The sequence below is a fragment of the Poeciliopsis prolifica genome, unplaced genomic scaffold (assembly GCF_027474105.1).
Source record: "Poeciliopsis prolifica strain line A6 unplaced genomic scaffold, Auburn_PproV2 SCAFFOLD031, whole genome shotgun sequence".
In the NCBI taxonomy this organism is placed as follows: Eukaryota; Metazoa; Chordata; class Actinopteri; order Cyprinodontiformes; family Poeciliidae; genus Poeciliopsis; species Poeciliopsis prolifica.
Window position 1 is genome coordinate 4357985 of NW_026562406.1, and position 20341 is coordinate 4378325.

At 39.2% G+C, this 20341-nt stretch overlaps 2 protein-coding genes across 10 annotated transcripts in view; both read left to right on the forward strand.

The window, feature by feature from the left end:
• On the forward strand, positions 1-6556 carry stx2b (syntaxin 2b). Of its 2 annotated transcripts, none has more exons than XM_055050501.1 (12): positions 1-146; positions 1107-1268; positions 1342-1419; positions 1504-1603; positions 2463-2537; positions 2618-2691; positions 2855-2963; positions 4669-4742; positions 4925-5062; positions 5143-5253; positions 5363-5482; positions 6473-6556. In XM_055050501.1, exons 2-11 carry the CDS (start codon positions 1239-1241, stop codon positions 5456-5458), a joined length of 885 nt encoding a protein of 294 aa, XP_054906476.1. In that variant the 5' UTR covers positions 1-146; positions 1107-1238; the 3' UTR covers positions 5459-5482; positions 6473-6556. The 2 variants fall into 2 exon arrangements, with proteins under 2 accessions (XP_054906476.1, XP_054906477.1); XM_055050502.1 differs by having other exon boundaries at positions 6476-6555.
• Positions 6557-6576: 20 nt separating this feature from the next.
• The window catches only part of rimbp2b (RIMS binding protein 2b), a 91342-nt gene continuing 77577 nt past the window's right edge, over positions 6577-20341 (forward strand). For all 8 annotated transcript variants that reach the window (XM_055050485.1, XM_055050486.1, XM_055050487.1 and 5 more), the window contains exons 1-3: positions 6577-6646; positions 9799-9932; positions 10018-10146. In XM_055050485.1, the coding sequence (XP_054906460.1) occupies positions 9867-9932; positions 10018-10146 (195 nt within the window). In that variant the 5' untranslated portion in view covers positions 6577-6646; positions 9799-9866. The remainder of the gene's footprint in view (positions 6647-9798; positions 9933-10017; positions 10147-20341) is intronic.

Consider the following 20341-nt stretch of genomic DNA (forward strand, 5'->3'; position numbering starts at 1 on the left):
TTTCAACTATCGCGTCGGACGTGTCAATAAGAAGGGGGGAAATATCGATTATTTATATAACAAAGAAACAAAAACACATTACTTGTGAATTGCTTCAGCAACCACTGAAGCAATTCAGCTCCGCCTGCAGCAGAGTTCATTCAGAGGTGAGGAAAACCCAGCATTTATTTTGATACTACACTTCCGTTTACCGGCAAGCTAATTTGCATATCAGCTAAATATTTAGCTTGGACCCACGTTTTTTTGTTCACGTAAATATTTAGTGGCTAGCATCCTAAATATTAAGTTATCAAGCTAATTTAGTTAGAAAATTAAACGTTTAATTGATAAAACATGTACTGTCGGGTTCAATATTTAATTTACAAAGTAAATATTTAATTCGGAGCTAAATATTTAGGTTGTAAACTAAACAGTTAGCTTGTGAATTAAATATTTAGTTGACATTCTGCTAAATGGAGGAATAAAATGGCGAAAATGTAACTTTTAAAAATAATTATTTTTTTCTATCACAACTTAGAATTGTTATTTTTTTTATCGTGTAATTTTACAAACGTGGTTTAAGACTTAATTTGTTACTAAAATGGAATTCAAACGCTTCAAGATTACATTTACAAACTTGCTGGCTTGAATAAAATTTGTAAAAATTTTATTGCCCAAAATGTTATGACAAAATGGTCGTGTTTGTGTATTTAGCAGTTTTTGACGGGTTACTTTTAATTTGTTCTGTAGTGGTGTGTGTGTGTGGGTGTGTGTGTGTGTGTGTGTGTGTGTGTGTGTGTGTGTGGGTGGTGTGTGTGTGTGTGTGTGTGTGTGTGTGTGTGTGGAGGTTGTTGTTTCTATGTACGTGAAACCGAGCTGGGAAAGGAAGCGTAACTCGGTGGGGCGGTATTGTAGATCTGTTGCGGATTACAAGCGTCGTCGTGAGATAAATATACTCTACAAAAAATTAAAGATAAAAATATAAGAATAAAAAAATAAAATTTTAATCGACTGTTTTGCAAAGGCGCCGCTTTAATCCACTCTGAAAACCAACTTCAGCGTCTCTGCTAGGGTTGTCTTGTTAAAGGATCTTTAACTAAATATTATCAGCTGATCTTTTCCGACAGTCACCGGAGCTTCAGTCCTCGGTATGGTGGGCCTGCTGTAGGACCACACATGGAGGTTCTTAAGGAGGACTGGGGTATGTTTCGCTGAAATTACCTGAGAAGGAGATGCAAGGATCGGACTAGGAGAGTGTAATGAAGGATCGCCTGGCTGAACTGGCTGCGGTAAGTGCTTCCCCAGCCTGGGCCGACACTACAAGTTGAACAAAAATGCATTCTTGTTTTTAAACTTTCGCAGAATAAAAGTCAAGTAGAGGAGGTTGCCGTCACTCCTGAGGACTGCAGTGATGGCTTCATGGAGAGCTATTTCAGGAGGGTAGGTATTACTGGATGCATATTAAGAATGGGGTTAACTTCACACAACAATGAGTTATTTGTCTGTCTTTTTTGACTAATTGAGGTGGAGGAAGTTAGGGGACTCATTGATAAAATCTCCTACCAAGTGGAGGAGGTGAAGAAGCTTCACAGCAGGATCCTGTCTGCACCCAATCCAGATCACAGTAAGTTTAAAAAACATTTTATTTTTATTTTGAGGTATTTAAAAATGCTGTGTTTGTTTCTTCATATGTTCAGTAGACGTTAGTATTTTTGATGGTTCTTGAGACTGAAGTAATCAAAACTATTTTGGGCTCAACTGGAGTTTTTGGTCAACAGATCTACTTTGCTTCTGGATAGAAATAACAAGCTTGTGGAACAGAAATCTGTGAACAAAAGACACATTTCCTTTCTGCAAAAACAGCCCCAAACATCTGACGCCATTATGGGTCTCATCTGTCCTGTTACAGACCACTCAAAGTTTGTGCACACTGTTATGTTTGGAAGTGTACGGAAAGTGTTGTTCATTATTAAAAATAAACAACTAAATCAAGTGTTTTAAAGCCACGTGATGGATAACTTATGATAAGCTGTGTTATTACCCGTCCGTCTGTTCATTATCTTTTCCTATCTTGCCACTGATTTGCCCATTTATGATTTATCAGTCATAAATCCACAGTAAACCTCTGTATTTACAGACTGGAGATTTCTGTCTGAAAAAAATGTGTACATTTAGATTTCAAACAAATGATAGGAATCCTGAAAAAGACACGAGACTCTTCCTGTTGCATAAAAGGGAGAACAGCAAGACAATCCATGACAGATTAAAATGTCTTGCCATCATCGGTATTTGTTTACTGATAACTGGGAGAAAACCCAGAAGTTGCTCATTTTGACCCTTGCTAAGTTATCTTAGGATGTTTGCTAGGTGATAGGATAAAATGAAAGGAGATTCAAGTTGTGCATAAAGACGATAATTCAGTATGACACTTTCTTTTCTTGCCCATAATTACAACCTGATGTATTTCCTTTCTGCATATGAAGGTACAAAAAGTCAGCTAGATGGACTGACCAACGATATCAAAGGGAATGCCAATGTGGTGCGAACTAAATTAAAATGTGAGTTTAGCTGTGATCGTTGCACTTTTCTGTCATGTGTTGTGTGAAGTCAGTTAATGCTGTCATCGTCCCTGCGCTAGTCATGGAACAAAGTATGCCAAAAGACGACGTCATTAACAGAGCTTCTGTCGACTTCAGGATCCAGAAAACACAGGTCAGAATGTGAAAAAACAATTACAAATCCTGTGTGGCTTTTTTTCAGTTTTTGGCGGAGCATTTCTGAAAGCATAATCAACTATTTAAATTCTAAAAATCTCAATGTGAACCACTTTTGCGGAATCCTCACTTTCCATCTTTATGTTTTATCTTCTCTTCAGCACTCTGTACTGTCAAGGAAGTTTGTGGAAGTCATGACTCTGTACAATGAGACTCAAGTGTCCTTTCGGGAACGAAGCAAAGGAAGGATCCAGAGACAACTGGAGATAAGTAAGGGATGGGTTTAGATGTGTTGCTTTTTGAAAATTAAGTGAATACAGGTTGAAACAGTATTTTTTTTAATGTAAGCAGAAAGAAAATATTTAAGAAGACTTATATGGTATATATTCCTGTACAGTAGAATTTGTACACTATGAGCAACATGTAAACATCTAAAGTTATTAAACAGCTCCCAGAATTTCATACTGAATATTTGACTATCCTTGTTAGAGATAACAGTCAAATCTATAGTTTTATGTCCTTATTTACAACATAACAATAAAGAAAAGTATATAATAGAGCTGTTTTCCTTAGTCCCTGTGGCTTTAATGATAGGCTCCATGACTCCACACAGCAGACAGAAGATACTGATACTGGAGACGTCTCCTGTGTTTAGGTTGCCAGGGAAATGGGCAGAGGGCTCCGAGTAACAACACACACACACACACACACACACACACACACACACACACACACACACACACACACACACACACACACACCCCACACACACACACACACACACACACACACACACACACACACACACACACACACACACACACACACACACACACACACACACACACACACACACACACAATCTTCAATCTCTGCTCACATAGACTTACACAGTTTATTTAAATCACCCAGAATGAATAGAGTTTGTACCAGATGACAGGTCGGGCTCTTTGCTCTGTGTATTTTGCTCAGTTTGTGTCCCTGAGGAATAGCCGTTGCAAGAGGTGTGACACAATAAGCCCCTGCACAGCGATCTCGCTCTCCAGGGAGAGTGTTTCACAACAGGAGGCAAAGCTTTCTGTTTGTAGTGTTTCAGCTCGAGCTTCTTTGTGAGCAATGTCAAGGTCCTTTGTACCTCTAAAACTTTTATCAATCTTGGGATGAAATAGAACATCTTCTGTTCTGTTGGAATTACAAGTGCCAATAAAATCTAATTAGAAAAACTAGTAGCAAGTAAATGAAATAGAATGTTGTTTCTGTTGTCCACAGGATATCAGCAAAGCGGTATGTTTCTTTAGATGTTAGGTAATCAGGTAGCACTTGGGAATGGAGCAATACCTGACATTCAGCCTGAAGCAGCTCTTGTTTAAGAAATCACTATAACTCCTGAAGCAGGCCTTTGTTTAGTCTCCATGGTAAATAATTGTCTGTTCTGACCCATTTATGATCATCATCACCACAGTTTTCATTACTGCTTCAGAGATGGACATATGTTTCCTTCTATCCAGAAGGATGTTAACTGCAAGCACAGATTACATCCATCTAGATTTTAGAGAAGTTGCTATTGAGTTGATCAAAAACAAAAACACAGCAGTCTCTTACTTGTGTGTTCTTGTAGCTCTAAATAAACATCTATTATTCCAAGGGGTGTACTTCAGCCACATGTGTTTATCCTCAGCAGTCATTGTTAAAAACAGTCCATCACAGCTTACTTAAAACCAGACTAATACATAGTAATGATTAATAGACTAAAGAAGCAAAAATTAACCTCAGGGGAAGTTGTTATAAATATCTAAAAGTGATCAAGGAGCAATTTGTAGTTGAGGTTTCAACTGAAAAAATCCAAGCAAAATGGGGGCACATTAATATATCATGTCAGCAATGAGGGAATCACTGAAATCCTTGTTAAATTTTTTTTTGGTGAGAGTTGAGATTGCTGATTTTCTGAAAAAGACTTAAATTATGTCATTTGTAGCTGGAAGAATGACCACCAATGAAGAACTGGAGGATATGCTGGAGAGCGGAAATTCATCAATCTTCACATCCGATGTACGTCTGTTGATTCACACTTGTGTCTTATTCTGATTGATTTAAAGTCCGTTCCTCTGATTTGGCCTTGTTGTGATCAGTTGGCTGAATGGAGGTCTATGTCAGCTGCTTTTTCTTATGTAGGTACGAAATTCCTTTAGCCATGTTTCAGGAAATCCATAATATTTTTGTTTTCCCCACAGATCATTTCTGATTCCCAAATCACTCGTCAAGCCTTAAATGAGATCGAATCCCGTCACCAGGACATCATGCGTCTGGAGTCCAGCATCAGGGAGCTTCATGTGATGTTCATGGACATGGCAATGCTGGTAGAAACTCAGGTATTAGCTTAGCTGGACACTTCCATGTCACAATGCCTGTCAAATATTGTCATTTTAGGGCTAATGCAAACTTTCAACAGGGGGATATGGTGAACAACATTGAGAACAATGTCTCTAATGCAGCTGAGTATATTTATCATGCAAAAGAAGATACTAAAAAGGCAGTGAGATACCAGAAGAAATCGCGTAGGGTAGGTGTTCTTTTTATGTCTAACATAGAAACATAAAATAATTCAAGTTCAAAGAAGTTATGTTCAATTATAAAATATTTCAAGTTTTCATTACGTCTTTACTTTGCAGAAATACCTGATCCTTACCTTTGCCCTGTTGATCCTTCTTGCTGTCATCGCACTAATTGTTGGCCTGTCTGTTGGACTAAGCAAACGCCCTCAATGAGGCCTGTTGTTGTCATTGCATGAGGTAACAGCCGCACCACACCCACAAACTCCAGTTGTTTGAGCAGAAAATTAATTTAGCCATTCATTTGAAAAAAATAAAGGCATGTAATATCTTGATAAAAGTAAGGATGCAGCAATTAAAGATTAGCATCAAATTTCAGAGGTAGGATTTTTGTTTGAGTTAATTTTCAATTTTACCAATTCACGTATGTCTTTAACTGCAGTCAAAATAACTTTTCTAGCCTTAAAGCCCCGTAAGATTACAAATTTAATCTTTTCTGAAAGATAAAGACAAAAATCACTTGGAGATTGGATTTTGAAAATCTAAGATTTGTGATTAACATGATTAACATAAACAGTAAACGGGAGTCTCTGTCTGTATTCCATAGATTGCACCACCTCACCTTAACTCTAATATTCCTACAAGGGTTTCAACATTTCCAGTATTGTAAACTCAAAGGAATAAAGTAGCATATTTGCTGTAATATGATCAATGGTTCTGGTATGTGGTGGCTCCTTCTCAGCTTACAGCTTCGCTAACTGAACAACATGTTCAAAGACAAGTGTGAACTGATGTCCTGTGGCAAGTGCCTCCTATTGAACTTGATAAAGTCAAAGAACTGCAGAGGAACAGAGCGGCATAGGGGCAAAATGAGCAGCACCGCCCACATTGTAGCTCTTTCATCCTCTCAAGTAAATGAACAAGTGCTATGCCTACATAGAAGATACTGCTTTCAATTTGCTGCCTCTGATTTCATTTTTAAACACGTCACATTTAATAGCTAAAGTTGAGTTGTTTAGTCACAGCTTCCACATTGAGGAGTGTTGCTATTAATGCAACCAGTAATTCTTAGATAATGTGCGTTTATGATTTTGGAGTTTCAGTCACAAAGTTGAACAACCAAGTTCTCTGTTCATCTCTGCTTGAAAAGTTGAATGAATTAATAAGTTCTACTTTCTAGTCCTACTTTTATGCAACAGTGACTAATTTCTCCATTTGTCCTGATTTTAGCAGACATTCCTCTATCTCACCTTGTTTGGAGGATCCTACTTTTACTGTTACTCAGAAAGGTTGGCGTCCAAGACTGATGGACTTCTTGGTTCACAAGATGTCAGGGAAAACGCTTTGACCACTTCCACCATATGATTAGTACTATTACAAGATTCATTTCCTTGGCACAGAGAAGTAAGTATGATGTAGTGCAGTTTGCACAAGATTCAGATTTCTGCCCTCAAAATACCTTTTCTAGCCTCTCTGCCCTTTGTGAGTTGAAACTGTTTTATTTAATTTTAAGAGACTCAAATGTTGTAATCTTCTTGTCTGATATTTTAATGTGAACTTGATTTTTGTTGTCCATCTTCTTTTTATGTATTTCTGCTGTATGTTCATTCATTTTAACAGAGCATAAAACCATTATGACTTGGGTGTACATTTGAAATAGAAACATACATAATTTATTGACCTTATATGGTGTGTAATGACTGAAATAATCGTGAAAAAAGTGACGCATTAATGCAGTACTCTTGGAATATTATTTCAGGAGCACCCATTTGAGTTGTTCTGTATTTTGTACTGAAGCTAAATAATTGAATCATTTGTTTAAAACATTAAGAATAAAAGGTTTGTGCAGAATCATTGTTTTTCTTTTTCATTGTCATGAAAAAGAATATATAGATATATGTGTGCGTGTGCACTATATACAACGATTCAAATTTAAAAGAAAGAAATAAACGAGCACAAACAGCTGTTGAATTCAGAAAACCCCGTTTTGGCGCCCCCTCTAGTGCGGCGCCCTTACGCGTTGCATACAGTGCATACCCACTTTTTGCGCCACTGGCCATTCTTCGCCTTTTGACGTGAGCTGCCCTGCAATGTGCGGTGCGCATCCAAGCCTTTGAAGCACCTGCGGAACATAAGTAAGCAAAACAATGTCGCAAAAAAAGAACTCGTTCTTCTGGGACAGATAAAGTAAAGAGGAAGAATAGAAAAAAAACTGAGGTAAAGGTATGTTTGCATGTCTGTTTGTAATCTAATGCTTGGTACAGCTGCTAATAGCTTGATAGCAACAGTTCAGCAGCCAAACATTTATTCCAGCGTCTTTGTGTTTGCGTGAAACTAAGTTGAACATGAAATTAATTGACTCTCGTGGTTGGTCCTATACATGTCTGAGGTTTTGCTTTGGCTTCAAACGTCGTGCTTGATGAGGAGGTATACAGTTTCTTTATTTAGTTTTACTTCCACCTGAATGTCACTATCACTGCACAGGATCTCCAGTTGCTTTTTTTCATGGGAAGCGGATGGTTATTATGGATTTAGTTAAATTACTTGTAATATGTTTGACATCTTTAAAAATCAGGTGTCCTGTCCTTGTCTCACTTTTATGTCTGTAATAAAGCTGTAATGAGAACTGATGAAGGTGGAGCCTTAGGATCCTTGGGTTTACTTCCAAGTATAAAGGAAATAGTGCAAACAAGGACGACCACTTCTGGGGCCCTCCGGACTCATAAATGTTTAGTGTCTCAATTTGACATTTTACAAATAATCTCTTGTTATAATTCAGCTCGCTATGGTAACATCAACACTGTAAATGCATTAGATAGTCTGAAAAATATTGTAGCTTAGAGTTTGACTTCTGAGGCCGATTATGTTAAAAAGCGGCGTCAGGTCCTAATATTTCATACATTGTGTATATAACATGTCAAAGTTTCGGAAAGTACAAGGTTTCTTTTTTGAGTATAAACTTATTTAAAAAATAATGACAAAGTGGGATATGTTGTGTGTTTTTCAACAATTTGGGCTATCTTTACATTATTTTGAAATGTTATATAAGATTCTTACAACCTTGGAAACAAAACAGGGGGTACTTTAATTTTCTTTGCCATTAGTTTACTCTCAATGAAATTTCCCAAACAGAAAACACAAGAAAAACTAATTTCCCAGTGCTTGAGTAGGCGGGGAAATCACATCTTTATTAAGGCAGATAGAATTAATAATGCAGATAAATAGCCGTTTAAAGGCTTTAAACCTCTTGGCACCTGCTGAAGTAAAAGAAAACATCTAAGGAACATACACGAGAACATTATTATACAGAGATGCAGCTAAGCACACAAAAAAGAGCACGGCATGTTACAATATGTAAAGCATAATGCATCTTTTTTAATAGCTTATTTTGTGTTTTCAATTTTTATAAGTCCAAACGATGCCACGTTCATATGTGACTCCTCTGGAGCTCCCAAGATCTTACTGCTACAAGATTCAGGTTCAATTTTTGACCTGAGGTCTTTTTGCTTGGAGTTTGCATGTTCCCTTTACGTTGTTTCTGGGTTCTCAAGCTTGCTTCCCCTGTCCAATGGTGTGTGTGTTAGGTAAAGTGTGGGCGTGTATGTTTAAGTCTCCTTGTGTTGCATGGACTGGCGACCCGTTCAGACTGCACCACGCCTCCTGTCCCTCTCCCTGCATGGATTAGTAGGTTTAGATGATGGATTGTTCGATGTTTCCACTTTGCCATGGAGATAATGCAAGAATATTTTTGTTCACTTAGCCCAATTGACACATTTGTGCAATAAGATCCTTTTCATCTCTTCTAATTGTGGCTCTTACTAAAAGGAAGTGACTAAGAAAATGTTTCGCTAGGACAGCTGGAGTTTATTTCAGGATGATTAAGTAAATCAATTGTAATTTGTTAGGTGTCTTTCTAACATAAACGTTAAAACTGAATCAACAGTTGAATAAAACAGACATAAAGATGTGCAAACTAACCCAACCAGGTCATAACCTATTTATTTTTCACGGCTCAAATGATGCAGCCCAACAGAAATTGGAGCTGAGAGCAAATAAAAATTCACAGGCTTGTACCGTAATCTGTTCTGCCCTGGGTGTTTGACGCGGTTTCCACAGACGACACAGTGGAAGCTGAATTGTACTGATGACTACTTGACCACTGTTCTCCGTAAGGTGTCATTAGTTCTCAGTCAGATTACACCCTGCATCTAGAATGGATCAGAATGACAGTGGAGGGTTTAATTGTAAGATCTGGTCCGATAAAGAACCCAATTTTTCAGACAGTAAATTTAAGCACGTATAAAATTAAATAAAAATGCATAAATGCAGTTTATTTCTATATTTTTCTGACTTTTTAACTATAATACTTTATTCTCTTGTTAGCGTGCAGCACAGAAAGATTTAAAATAAAAGCTGAAATCCTTCGACCGATGACCATAAGAATTTATTTTGTGGACTATACTTCACATCTGTGTTTCTGTTTAGGATTATTTAGGATGCACTTGTAGACATCCTGTGGCAGCTGTGCTATCTTTTGTGTCTTTTTGTGCCTACAGTAATCCAACATCCATTATTATGTAACTCTGCAGAATACAGATATTTATAATCTGAGCATGCTGGAGTTATGACATCATCCGGCACTGCTAACCATGACCAGCGTTGGGGGAAGCATGCAAACCGTTCTGTCATGGTGGGTTACTGCTCTTCACAAACAGGAAGTATCATTGAGATGTGTGACGTGGCTGATAGGTGGCTTATCTGTTGTCATGTACCAGGGGACAATGGGCTGTGAGAAGACTTGCGCGGCGGAGAAACTCCTGAGACCTCACAGGGAAGTGGTGGAAAGCCAGAAACAGAGGTTAGCCACAGCAAAGAGGAGCAGTCGGATGAGAAGCACAGATAAGGTGGGCATAGTGTGCTGTTTTTCAGTGTGCCGTTTGGTAAGCTTTCAGAGGAAAGGCTTTGACTGAACTGGGTCTGCGCACCGCCCGCATCAGCAACAGTTGATGCTTGAAGCTGTAATCAGGATGCAGCCACTGCTCTTCATTTTCTACAATCTTGCCCAGATCAGACTTCTCGGCTCATCTGGTTTCCTACTAACGTTTGAATAACTTGCTGAACATAAGCTGCATTGCATTTTTCCTGTGCTGTTCCTTGTCACTAAAAGATTACCCAACATGTTATTATGTAATGTGCATTAAAAGAAAAGTATTATTAAACAGAGATCTTTGCCTGTGGGCAGATTTGTCACGTGAGTAGCAACTGTGTGATATGTATGTCTGCATTTCTAAAAATTTAGGAAATGTTTAATAACTCTTGATAGTTCAGAAAAAAAAATTACGTAATAGGTCCCAGGATCTGACACTATTTGTGTTTGCCTCTAAGAATATTTCTACAAAGGTTAAAAAGAAACACTAATTTCCCTTTTCCTTTTCCCCCCTCAGAGAGGACTATGTTGATAACTGCACAAATTACTATAAAATAAACAACACAATCATATTTCAGAGTCCGCATCGAGAATCATTAGTACAGGCTCTTTCTTATTAAACTTTTAAGTTCCTACCTTTGCATATCTTGTGTATCAGTTATTCCTGCACACTTAGAGTAATTTTGTTAGGTGTCTGTATTTTCCCAGCTTGAGGATAATGCCTCAAACTGTGGTTTGCTGAAGTTTTGATAAGATAAAAAAATAACTTTGTGCTCCTTTCCAGACTGATTGATTATTGACTTCTCATCGATTCTTGACTCCTTAGATGAAGGCATGAGGTGTTGGTTTGTGATCTCTTTTAGCCTACTTCATGCTATCACACATGGTATAATTAACAGATTTATATTTCATTTGGTTCGGTAGTAATTCTTCCTGAGTGTGACCAGAGAAATTGAACCAAGAAAATGTAGTTGTTACATCATGGCGTTTCCAGGCAGAGCCAGGTTGTTTCGGAAAGCGTTTGTCCCTTAATGAATTGAACGAAACTGAATCATTATTCGAAATATTTAAGGTACAGAGGATGCTTTGTTCATAACCTCATATAAGATTGGAAAAAACTAGGTAGCTGGCTGACTGGCGGAGGACCTCAACATGACATCCTTAGTACAGAGAAGTGTCTCGAGTGGATTTACTAAGACTCCAAGAAGATCCTTTCTCAGAGGGAGTGAGACATGTGGGACCATTATGTCACTGATACAGCATGGTGCCCTAAAGTCATACTCCATGTAATCTTAAACTACGATGAGAGGAGTAACACAGGTTTGTTTCTCAATAGCACTGTCAGAGTTGGTCCTCTTGGTTCCACCAAACGCATACATATTTGTCATCAGATATGATGTGCGATAGGAATCTAAGGCCTAACTGAGCTCTTCTGTTTCTCTCCCAGATGAAACCAAAAACACAGATACTACCATCGTGTCTTCTGTGGACTTAGTTTTACCTTCCCATAGACATAAAAATTAAATGCTGTGTTTGTGTGCTTCATCTACACAGTCTAGTCGAACAATTTCACGCTGATGTTGAGTTAATGGGGCACACAATTTGGAAGCAATTGAAGAAAACACTATTCAATATTAAAATCATTTAAAATATTGAATATGACTTAAAATTTTAATTTCAATAAACGTCATACGCAGTGATGTTGGTTCCAAAGCTCTATGGGAGATTTTTCTTCCCACTGCTGCCACATGCTAGCTCAAGAAGAGAGCCAGTTTGAGCTACTGCAGTTGTTTTGGCTTTGCATTTTGTGATCAACTGAGTCAGACTGCATAATAAAATTACAACTGAATTATGCAGTATGAAATCGAATCTGTATCTGTCTGTCTGTACATCCACCAAATTACAACCAAATCAAAACATTCCTGCGCTTCGGTGCTTCGTTCTTCTTGAAAGCCTTGGCACCGAAAAGCCTGAGCTACTACGAGGCAGGCAGCTGTGTTTGGAACGTAAGCTACAAAAAGTACAGAGAAGAGGCTCAAAAAATATATTATTTAAATCCCTGTCATTTTGAACTTTTAAAATGTGAAGTGAAACAGTGAAGTCTTGATTCTCTCTTGTCCCATAACCTTGTTTACTGTGTGAAACATGCAAAGGTTATTTGTTGCGATTGTTTAAATAGTCTGAGAAACTTACACCTGTTTCCATGAGCAGATAAGAGTTATTTCACAAAGTTATGTGTACGAAACCTTTGGAATCAGCATTTGCCAAGTAATGGTAAGACAGCCAAGTTCTCCTCTGCGGCAGACAGTTTGCTCGGTTTGTCTTTGGGCTCCTGGTTGATGGCACATTCTTGTCTAGATATGATGTACAATTTGAGTGGAATAATAACACATTATATTATTATTATTCTGCACTTCTAATAGGATCACATGTTCAGTTTTCTAAATGTGTCATATCACTGCTCTTCAGAAAAGCTAACTATGCACAGATGTAAAGAAAAGCGTTTTTTAATTGACTGACTTTTGTTCTACCTATCTGGTGCAGTTAAGATCAGTAATTTTACTCTCCTCTGAAATGAGGACGAAGAAACCACTTGTACTTTCAAAGTTAGTCATGATACATGTTTGGCTTCAGTATTGTTAATTTTCAGAACACCTTCAGATGTAAGCCCAGCTCTTTCTTGTTTCCACACTCAGCTTTTAGTGAACGTGAGTCTTTCAGTGAAGGGAATGTCAAAGCAGTTGTTTACACCTCCAGACGTGTCTAAGTCAGTTTGGCTGAGGCAGGCCCAGAGCTGCTGCTGCGCTGCCCTCTGACATCCGTTGACAGCTGTCTGCACAGGTTTGGATCCCTTTTAACATTCGAAGGTAGTCAGGCATCCACTGCAGCACTATTTAAAGAAATCCATTGAACTAACACAAGTCCAGCAGCAGCATAACTAGCTGTGACGCTACATGCGGTTACTACTATCTTCCACCGTGAAAAACAAACTAATTCTTGAAGATAATTCTGTTTATTTATTCTGAAAAATGTGAAAAATCGCCCCTGTTTAGTCAATACGATAGAAGAGGTATGAATATCCCAAGATGTTGCTGAAAGCAGCCATTATGGTTGAAACATCAGGTGTCCTTCCCGGTAATTTTCAGAGCTCAGCACCTTTTTTGATGAATGTTTACACCGCAGCTAGAAGACATGTGTGGGAGGCTTTGACATCAACTGTGTACCTAGTGTAGTATGTTTTAACAGGTGCTGCACAATATATGCTCTCGACTGGGACTGTACAGATTGTCCCGCTGGAGGGGAAGGGAGAGTTGTAAAGGGGCAGCTGTGTGAACGTGACGCTAAGCGTCCACAATCAGCAAAGTGTGTTTGTTTTTGGACCCTGCTTTTCTGAGAGAAAAATGCAACACCATCGTCAGCCACAGAGGGCAGCCACACTGTACATGATGTTCCACTCTGCTCCATATCTAAGCAGTTGGGGAGAAAAAAAAAACCCACACCAGGATGGTCAAAATAATCCCCTTTAATACCCTTCTGCACTTTCCTGATCTGAGATTGGATGGTAATGATGTTACGGCTGTTTGTGATAGCTGATTGGTCTGGACCACTGTGCAGTGAGTGAGGGTTTCACAAGCTCAGCCTCCAGGGAGGTCTCGGTGGCATAATGACCCGTGACGAGGCAAGGCACTGTCCTGGTGTCAGTTGGCAAAAAAAAAAAAAAAAAAAAAAAAGATTAAAAAAATGTAAAATCCGAGAAGGGAAGGTGCTGCAACAAAATCAGGAGCATATACTGGGGTGGGGGGGTTCCCTGAGGAACTTATGTGACCTTGCGAGCTTAAATCCTGATGGCTCGTCGACAGCGGTTGACGGGGCAGTGTGCTGAAGAATGTTCCTGGGAGCGTTCATTGATTGGACTGTTTGTGACTGCTGAGAATAAGACGGAGAATGACCAGTTCTGATCTAAGAAAAACCAAAGGCGTCCTGGAGAGGGAGTGCTGCTCAGTGCTGCTGCGCATTGCACTGCCTCTGCACCCCTGCGTGCTCGAGTCTGTGTGACTAAGCGTGCGTGTGTGTGAGAGAAAGTGATAGAGAGGGAGAAAGCAAGGGGGCGTGTTGATGTGTGTTCTCTGCTGCACAGCCTCGGTAGTGTGAGCTGAACGATGCTCGCTGGCCGTCTCTCTCTCTCTCTCCCTCTTTCTCTCTTTCTCTCTCTATCGCTCTCCTTGTGCTTGCCTGGCTGTGCCTCTTTCTGCCAAGCACTGATGAACCATTTTATGCAACATAGCTGCCATAGCCATCGCTGGTTTTCTGTCCTCCCAGTACATTAGGAAACACATGGCATTTCTTCGGCACTTTGTGCAAAGGTAATGTACCGTCTCCTGTCTGCTGTCAAGCCGTGTATGTTTCGCTGAGCCTCGGATTGTTGTCCTGACTCTGCTGCATGTTCCTCGCGGTGCTGGCGCTGGTGTAGGGAGAGGGATGCTCAGAACATTTCTTAGTGGCAAAGGTAATTGAAATGCACCCTGCTTCCTTGCTTACACTCATAGCCTACTTTGGTATGCATTTCTTGGGAGATGAATGAGCCTGTTTTGGTCTGTGCTGTGCAGGAATTGCAGCCTTGATAGTCTACAGAGAAGCCAGAGGACACTGGATATTATTTGCAAGCAATAACTCATTGCCTTATTTTTTTAAATTGCTTCAAGTCTGCAACAAAACGCTGCAGCGTATGGAAAGAAGCATTCAATTATAACAGCAAGTGCTGTTTTTTTATTTGTTTTTTTTAGCTTTATGTGTGATGAACCATATTTTTCTGGTGATTTTTTTTTAAAATCCTCAAATAAAATGTCAGTGTTTTTACATCTTGTGGATGCTAAAGATGTGTGTCAGTTTTGATATATGAGAAAAGGACCAAGGCTGAGGCTATCAAAGAGAACTTTCAACTAAAACTGAGCAAGTTGCTTGAATAGATAGTAATAACCAAATATGCAAGGTTAGCCATCAAAACTGGGATTTATAGGAGCTCAGTGTAAGTCAGCAGCTGATGCTATGCTAGTGGTGTATAAAAGTGTTCATATGAGTGTGTACTTGCACCTCCTTGTTATGATATTTAATAGCATGTGTTGTAAGGGGGCATTTAGGATTAATAAATGTGTCTGTGTACATGTATGTTTTACCAATTGCTCCGGAGCTCACTTTGCAGTGATACTAGGTCCTATAGATGGCAGCCATGAGAATGAATACAACAAGGAGTGGAAGTAGACAATTGATGCCGAACTGTTCTTTTTTTTCTTGTGGGAAAAAAAAACAACATTTCATGTTTGCCTATTTGCATGTTTCCACATACAAGTAGTGGTTTCTTTTTTATTCCAAGGTCAATTACTTAAAAGGCAACCAAGATTGGGATCGTCAATCCCGTCTCACACCTCCTGATATGAAAGAGTGCTCCGACGCTCACCTCCCATTCATACTGTAGCTCATCCTGCCCACCTTGACAAGCAGGCATGGCCATTCATCATTTCAACCATTACCCCCGAGGTGCTAGCAAGTGGCTTTTGTCTTCACTATGCACAAGAGACAAGCAGTCATTTTTCAAGCTCAAATTTCTTGTCTCTTCAGTGAGTTGAGAGCGGGGGATTTAACTAGAGAAAGTTCTATTGAACATATTTTTTATGTTATGACTCTCTTCCTTCCTTCCTTCCTTCCTTCCTTCCTTCCTTCCTTCCTTCCTTCCTTCCTTCCTTCCTTCCTTCCTTCCTTCCTTCCTTCCTTCCTTCCTTCCTTCCTTCCATCCATCCTTCCTTCTGTCCTCTGGTTTTCCTAGACTACATATTTCTTAAGCCTGTCAACTTTAGGAAAATTATGCCATAGATTTATGATAAACTCTTGTTCCATAGTTTGAAATGTACATTTACAACTCAACACAAAGTCAGGACTTTTTGCACAAAATGAGTGGTTGAACATGCGGCAGGAATAAGTGAGTAAATCCATAAACTTTTACATTTTTGGCACATTTTCCAAAGATTGGCAGAGAACATTTACCAGAGAAGGCTTTAGGTGGTGCCATCACTAATGGAGCAGCTAGTGGAGTGTTTCAGGAATTTGTTGGAGGTTTTCTAGACAGAGTTGATCTCAGATAGACATGATAAACTGTATTTACAGAGGTTGATGGAATTTTATGGGGTGCACCAGGCTAAGTTGTGAAGTGGTAGGAATACCTGGCATTTGGGACAAACATGACACCAAAGGAGTGTGTCAAGCATTTATAGAACTTTGTTTCAAGCTTACTTAACCATTAAACTACAAGAGCAGTGGATGGACTTACAGGAGGGAAGGATAGAACAGCTGTATGACTCGGTTTCATGCTGAGTTGCTCCTTATTTCCTGACCCGAGGGGCTACCACACGCTGCTGACCGGCAGTCTGTCCCAAATCTGTCATCCAATTTATCTGATATTGATGATGTTGTAATCACAGCTCATCAGTCTATTTTGAATTCAGAGTGTAGAACAAATATATATTAGGGCTACAGTTAATGATTGTTATTGTTAGATTATTTTAAAGATGGAAAAACAAATAATTCAATTATTTTTTGAAAATAAAATATTTTATTGTCTATATGTTGCATTCCTTTTGTGAACACTTAATCTTTTGAAGCAAAGGATGCATCTGTAGCTAAAACAATACTTGTGAAATCTCCACCTTTTCTGTTTGACTTATCATCAGTGTAGTGTAGTTCTTATCTATTGATTATTTCTGGATTAGCTGACTGATAATTAGATCGCACAAGGTGCTTAATAGTAGAGCTAGTCAGTAAAACAATATGAGATCAAAATCAAAAATACATCTGAGAATTTTGATAATTTCAGTGAACTTTGATTCAGAACCACACGGCATTCTGGGGTATGTAGGCAAAGGAAAGTCTTTAGCCACTTAACCTCTCACTGCTCAATTAATATGACCAACAAACTGTGTGTGCTCAAGCTGGACTCAAACCTGACGTCCATCAGACACATCTGCAAAAGGTACATTTTCACGACCGCAGACTCGCACCGGAAACTGCTTGGGAGGAAACAGTATTCACATGAGCCCAACCAGTTACAAAAAGTCGTAGTGCAATGCATACTGCCAAAGGCCAGTTTGACAGCATTTTGGATACTTAAACCCAAAAACTAATCAATAGTTATTGAACCAAGTGAAGGAATTTGAGGTAGAAAATACTTAGAGACAAATGTGTTTTTTTGTTTTATCTTAAATGCAGAATATACACATTTTTGCACAGTTTTGGCTTATTTACTGCTCTTAGTGTATTGCTTTTTCAGCAAATGTCTTTATGAAATATATTCCACACAAGATAGAGCCCGGCCCCACTCTGGGAAACAGCAAGGGTTAGCTGGTATAGACAATAGATGAATATTTGGATGGACTCTGCACTGAATCATAATGATACAACTCATTTATGTCCAGGACATCTTCAGCATGTTCCAGCTTCCAGTACATTAATGCATCTTAGCTGGATATTACTTCTATACTTTGCTTAGAAATGACAGCAAAGCATGACAGCCTTCTTAAATAGTCGAGCTTTTTTGACAAAGTTTCTCCTTTTATCGTGCTGCTGTTGCTGAAGAACATATTGCATCAAATAGAACTGGCATAAAAAATAAGTATACAGAGATACAACTGAAACGTAGTTGCTCATAATAGCAAATGACAATCAGTAAAAGTGGTCTATTGAGGAGGGCTCAGCTAGTTGCATAAAGTCATTGCTTTGCAGCAATCCTTTCTCCTAAACAAGCATGCTGCAACAGTGGAAAGGGACGACCCGCTTTTAATGGACAGAAACCTTCTGGAGAACCGTTCTTGGTATCTGCGGTCATGTCCTCGATGAAAAAATAAGTGTGGACCCTCTTTTACAGCAACAAAATCAGAATACAGGACACAGTGTTCACTGGTGATTGGAATACAATCCGGTGCCAGTGTGGAGGACACCCGTAGAGCTAAACATGGCCGCTAAGTGGAGGGTGAGGAGTGTGGGTAAGGCATGGCTCAGCATGGTCCTGAGTGACTGAGGCTACGCTGTAGTAACAGCTGGAACAGTGCTACTGCTGGCGCCTGGATGTGGCCTGGATAAACCACGTGACCCTGCCACAGTGTGAGGCATTAGTGATATGAACAGCAGGGTCCACAGTGGTTGTTACATAACATCGTCTTCACTGGGAAATCTCTGTGAAGATGACTTCAGGAGACTGTGACCGCAGAGTGAAAGTGCATTATCATTGTCAGCATCCACATCACCGGCTCCGAATGCTGGTCTGTTCTGTGCATGGCAATTTAAGCATTTGCCTTTAATGTGTCTGCAGGGTGTTTTATTTTATTTAATCAGGATTTTACATACGCATTCTTTGGCTTCAAAGCCTCTAGGTTTTTATCTTGTCTCCTCGCATTTTATTAAATACTTGTTCTTGCCTTCTTGTAATTGTGAATATTGCTGACAGCTCTTAAGGTCGAAACACGGCTTTCGACTGAGACGTTTCACGGTCGAAACCAGATATTTACGTACTTCGTGCCCCGTCTGTTTTGTTTTCTTGCTGCCAGGCACTTGATGAAACTAAACTCTTCTTGATTTAGCTGAGCTAGAACTACAAATCAGTCGTGACTTAAGATGAAGGCTCTCACTTCTAATTGAAAATACTTTCTTTGATCCATTACTGGTCTGTTGCTTCTGGAATATAAAATAGAACTTGTTGGACTAGAAAAAAAAAGACATAAATGCTTGTTAAATATTCTTATTGGAGGTAAGCTCAAAAGTCCTGAAGAAAAAAAAAATCACAGGAGATCTCAACTTTAAACATATGGATGAATGTAGCAGTGTAAGTTCACAGAATGGAGACAATGACCAGGATGTGAACTACAAGCAGGAGCTGCTTGTGTTGCACTGAAATAAATGGCTCGACTGTGAAATACCAGGCGGGATTTGGACTTTGTTTGTAGAGATGGCTTCATGTGAAGTAAATGTACATTTGCATCTGAATATAAATACAATCAAATTAAATAGTACAAATTGATTAATTAATACAGGCTTAAGTTGCCTGCTGCTGTCCCTCACTCTTAGATATGACTCTGTGTCAAAGCAGATCCCACATTTATTAACTGCCAGGTTGGCGTGATCCAGATCGGCATGGTCTGGTACCAACGCGCTCAGAGCTACATGCACACAACGAAAGGACTGAATGTTGCTGCCTTTATGATCCTCCGGTTTGTTTTTTCACATTAGGAGGAGGGTGAGTTACATTTCAGACTCTTCTATGGAAGAGATGTGTTCCTGTATGAAAGTGTCTTTTAATATAAGATTTATGAGCCGTTTAAAAATCTGCTTTTTCCAGTTTCACTTAAGATTTTGGCTGTGCTCTAGTCTGAGTTCCTGGAACAGATGCTTCGGCGCGTTTTATGTCGCCCCTTTTACGTTACAGGACAACATCAGGTTTTTTCCCCCACCTTTTCTCCTCCGTCTATCAAATTCAGCAGACGCTTCGGCCACAGTTTCTTCATAAGCCTGATGAGGAAAACACTACTGTGTCGTTTTTCTGTCAGCTACAGCTACAGACGACTTTACGCGTGTTTAAAGCGACATGCTGAATTGAGGGTGTGTTCTTAGGCTTCAAAAGTCTCTCATTCTTTCATGAGATTATAATCAGAAGTATGGAAATGAATCGCATGTATATGTGAAGAATCGATTGCTGCAGGTGGGAATAAGCCGTTTTCCGGCTTCCCTGTGACATACAACTTTAGTGAGTCACATGTGCCGACAATATGATATTAGAGTGAGGATGTGTAGTGATAAAATCAACAGACTATTACAGATAATCATGGAAATTAACTACGGTGCTTTGCAGAAGTATTCATACTGGGCATTTTTTCTTAGTTTGTCGACAAAAGCAAACATCAACGTGTTTTATGTGACTGTGTGCAGGTCCAGGATTCGGTTGTGGAGAAGTTTAAAGCAGGGATAGGATTTAAAATGACAACGAAAGTTTTCAACCCTTCAAAGAGTTTATCCAAAGGACCATCTGAAAATGCAAAGAGTGTCCAACAACTAAAAACATATCAATACCTCAGCAAGAGGAATGTTCATTAGAGAAATAATCTTATAACTCTGGAAGATTTACAGATATCTAT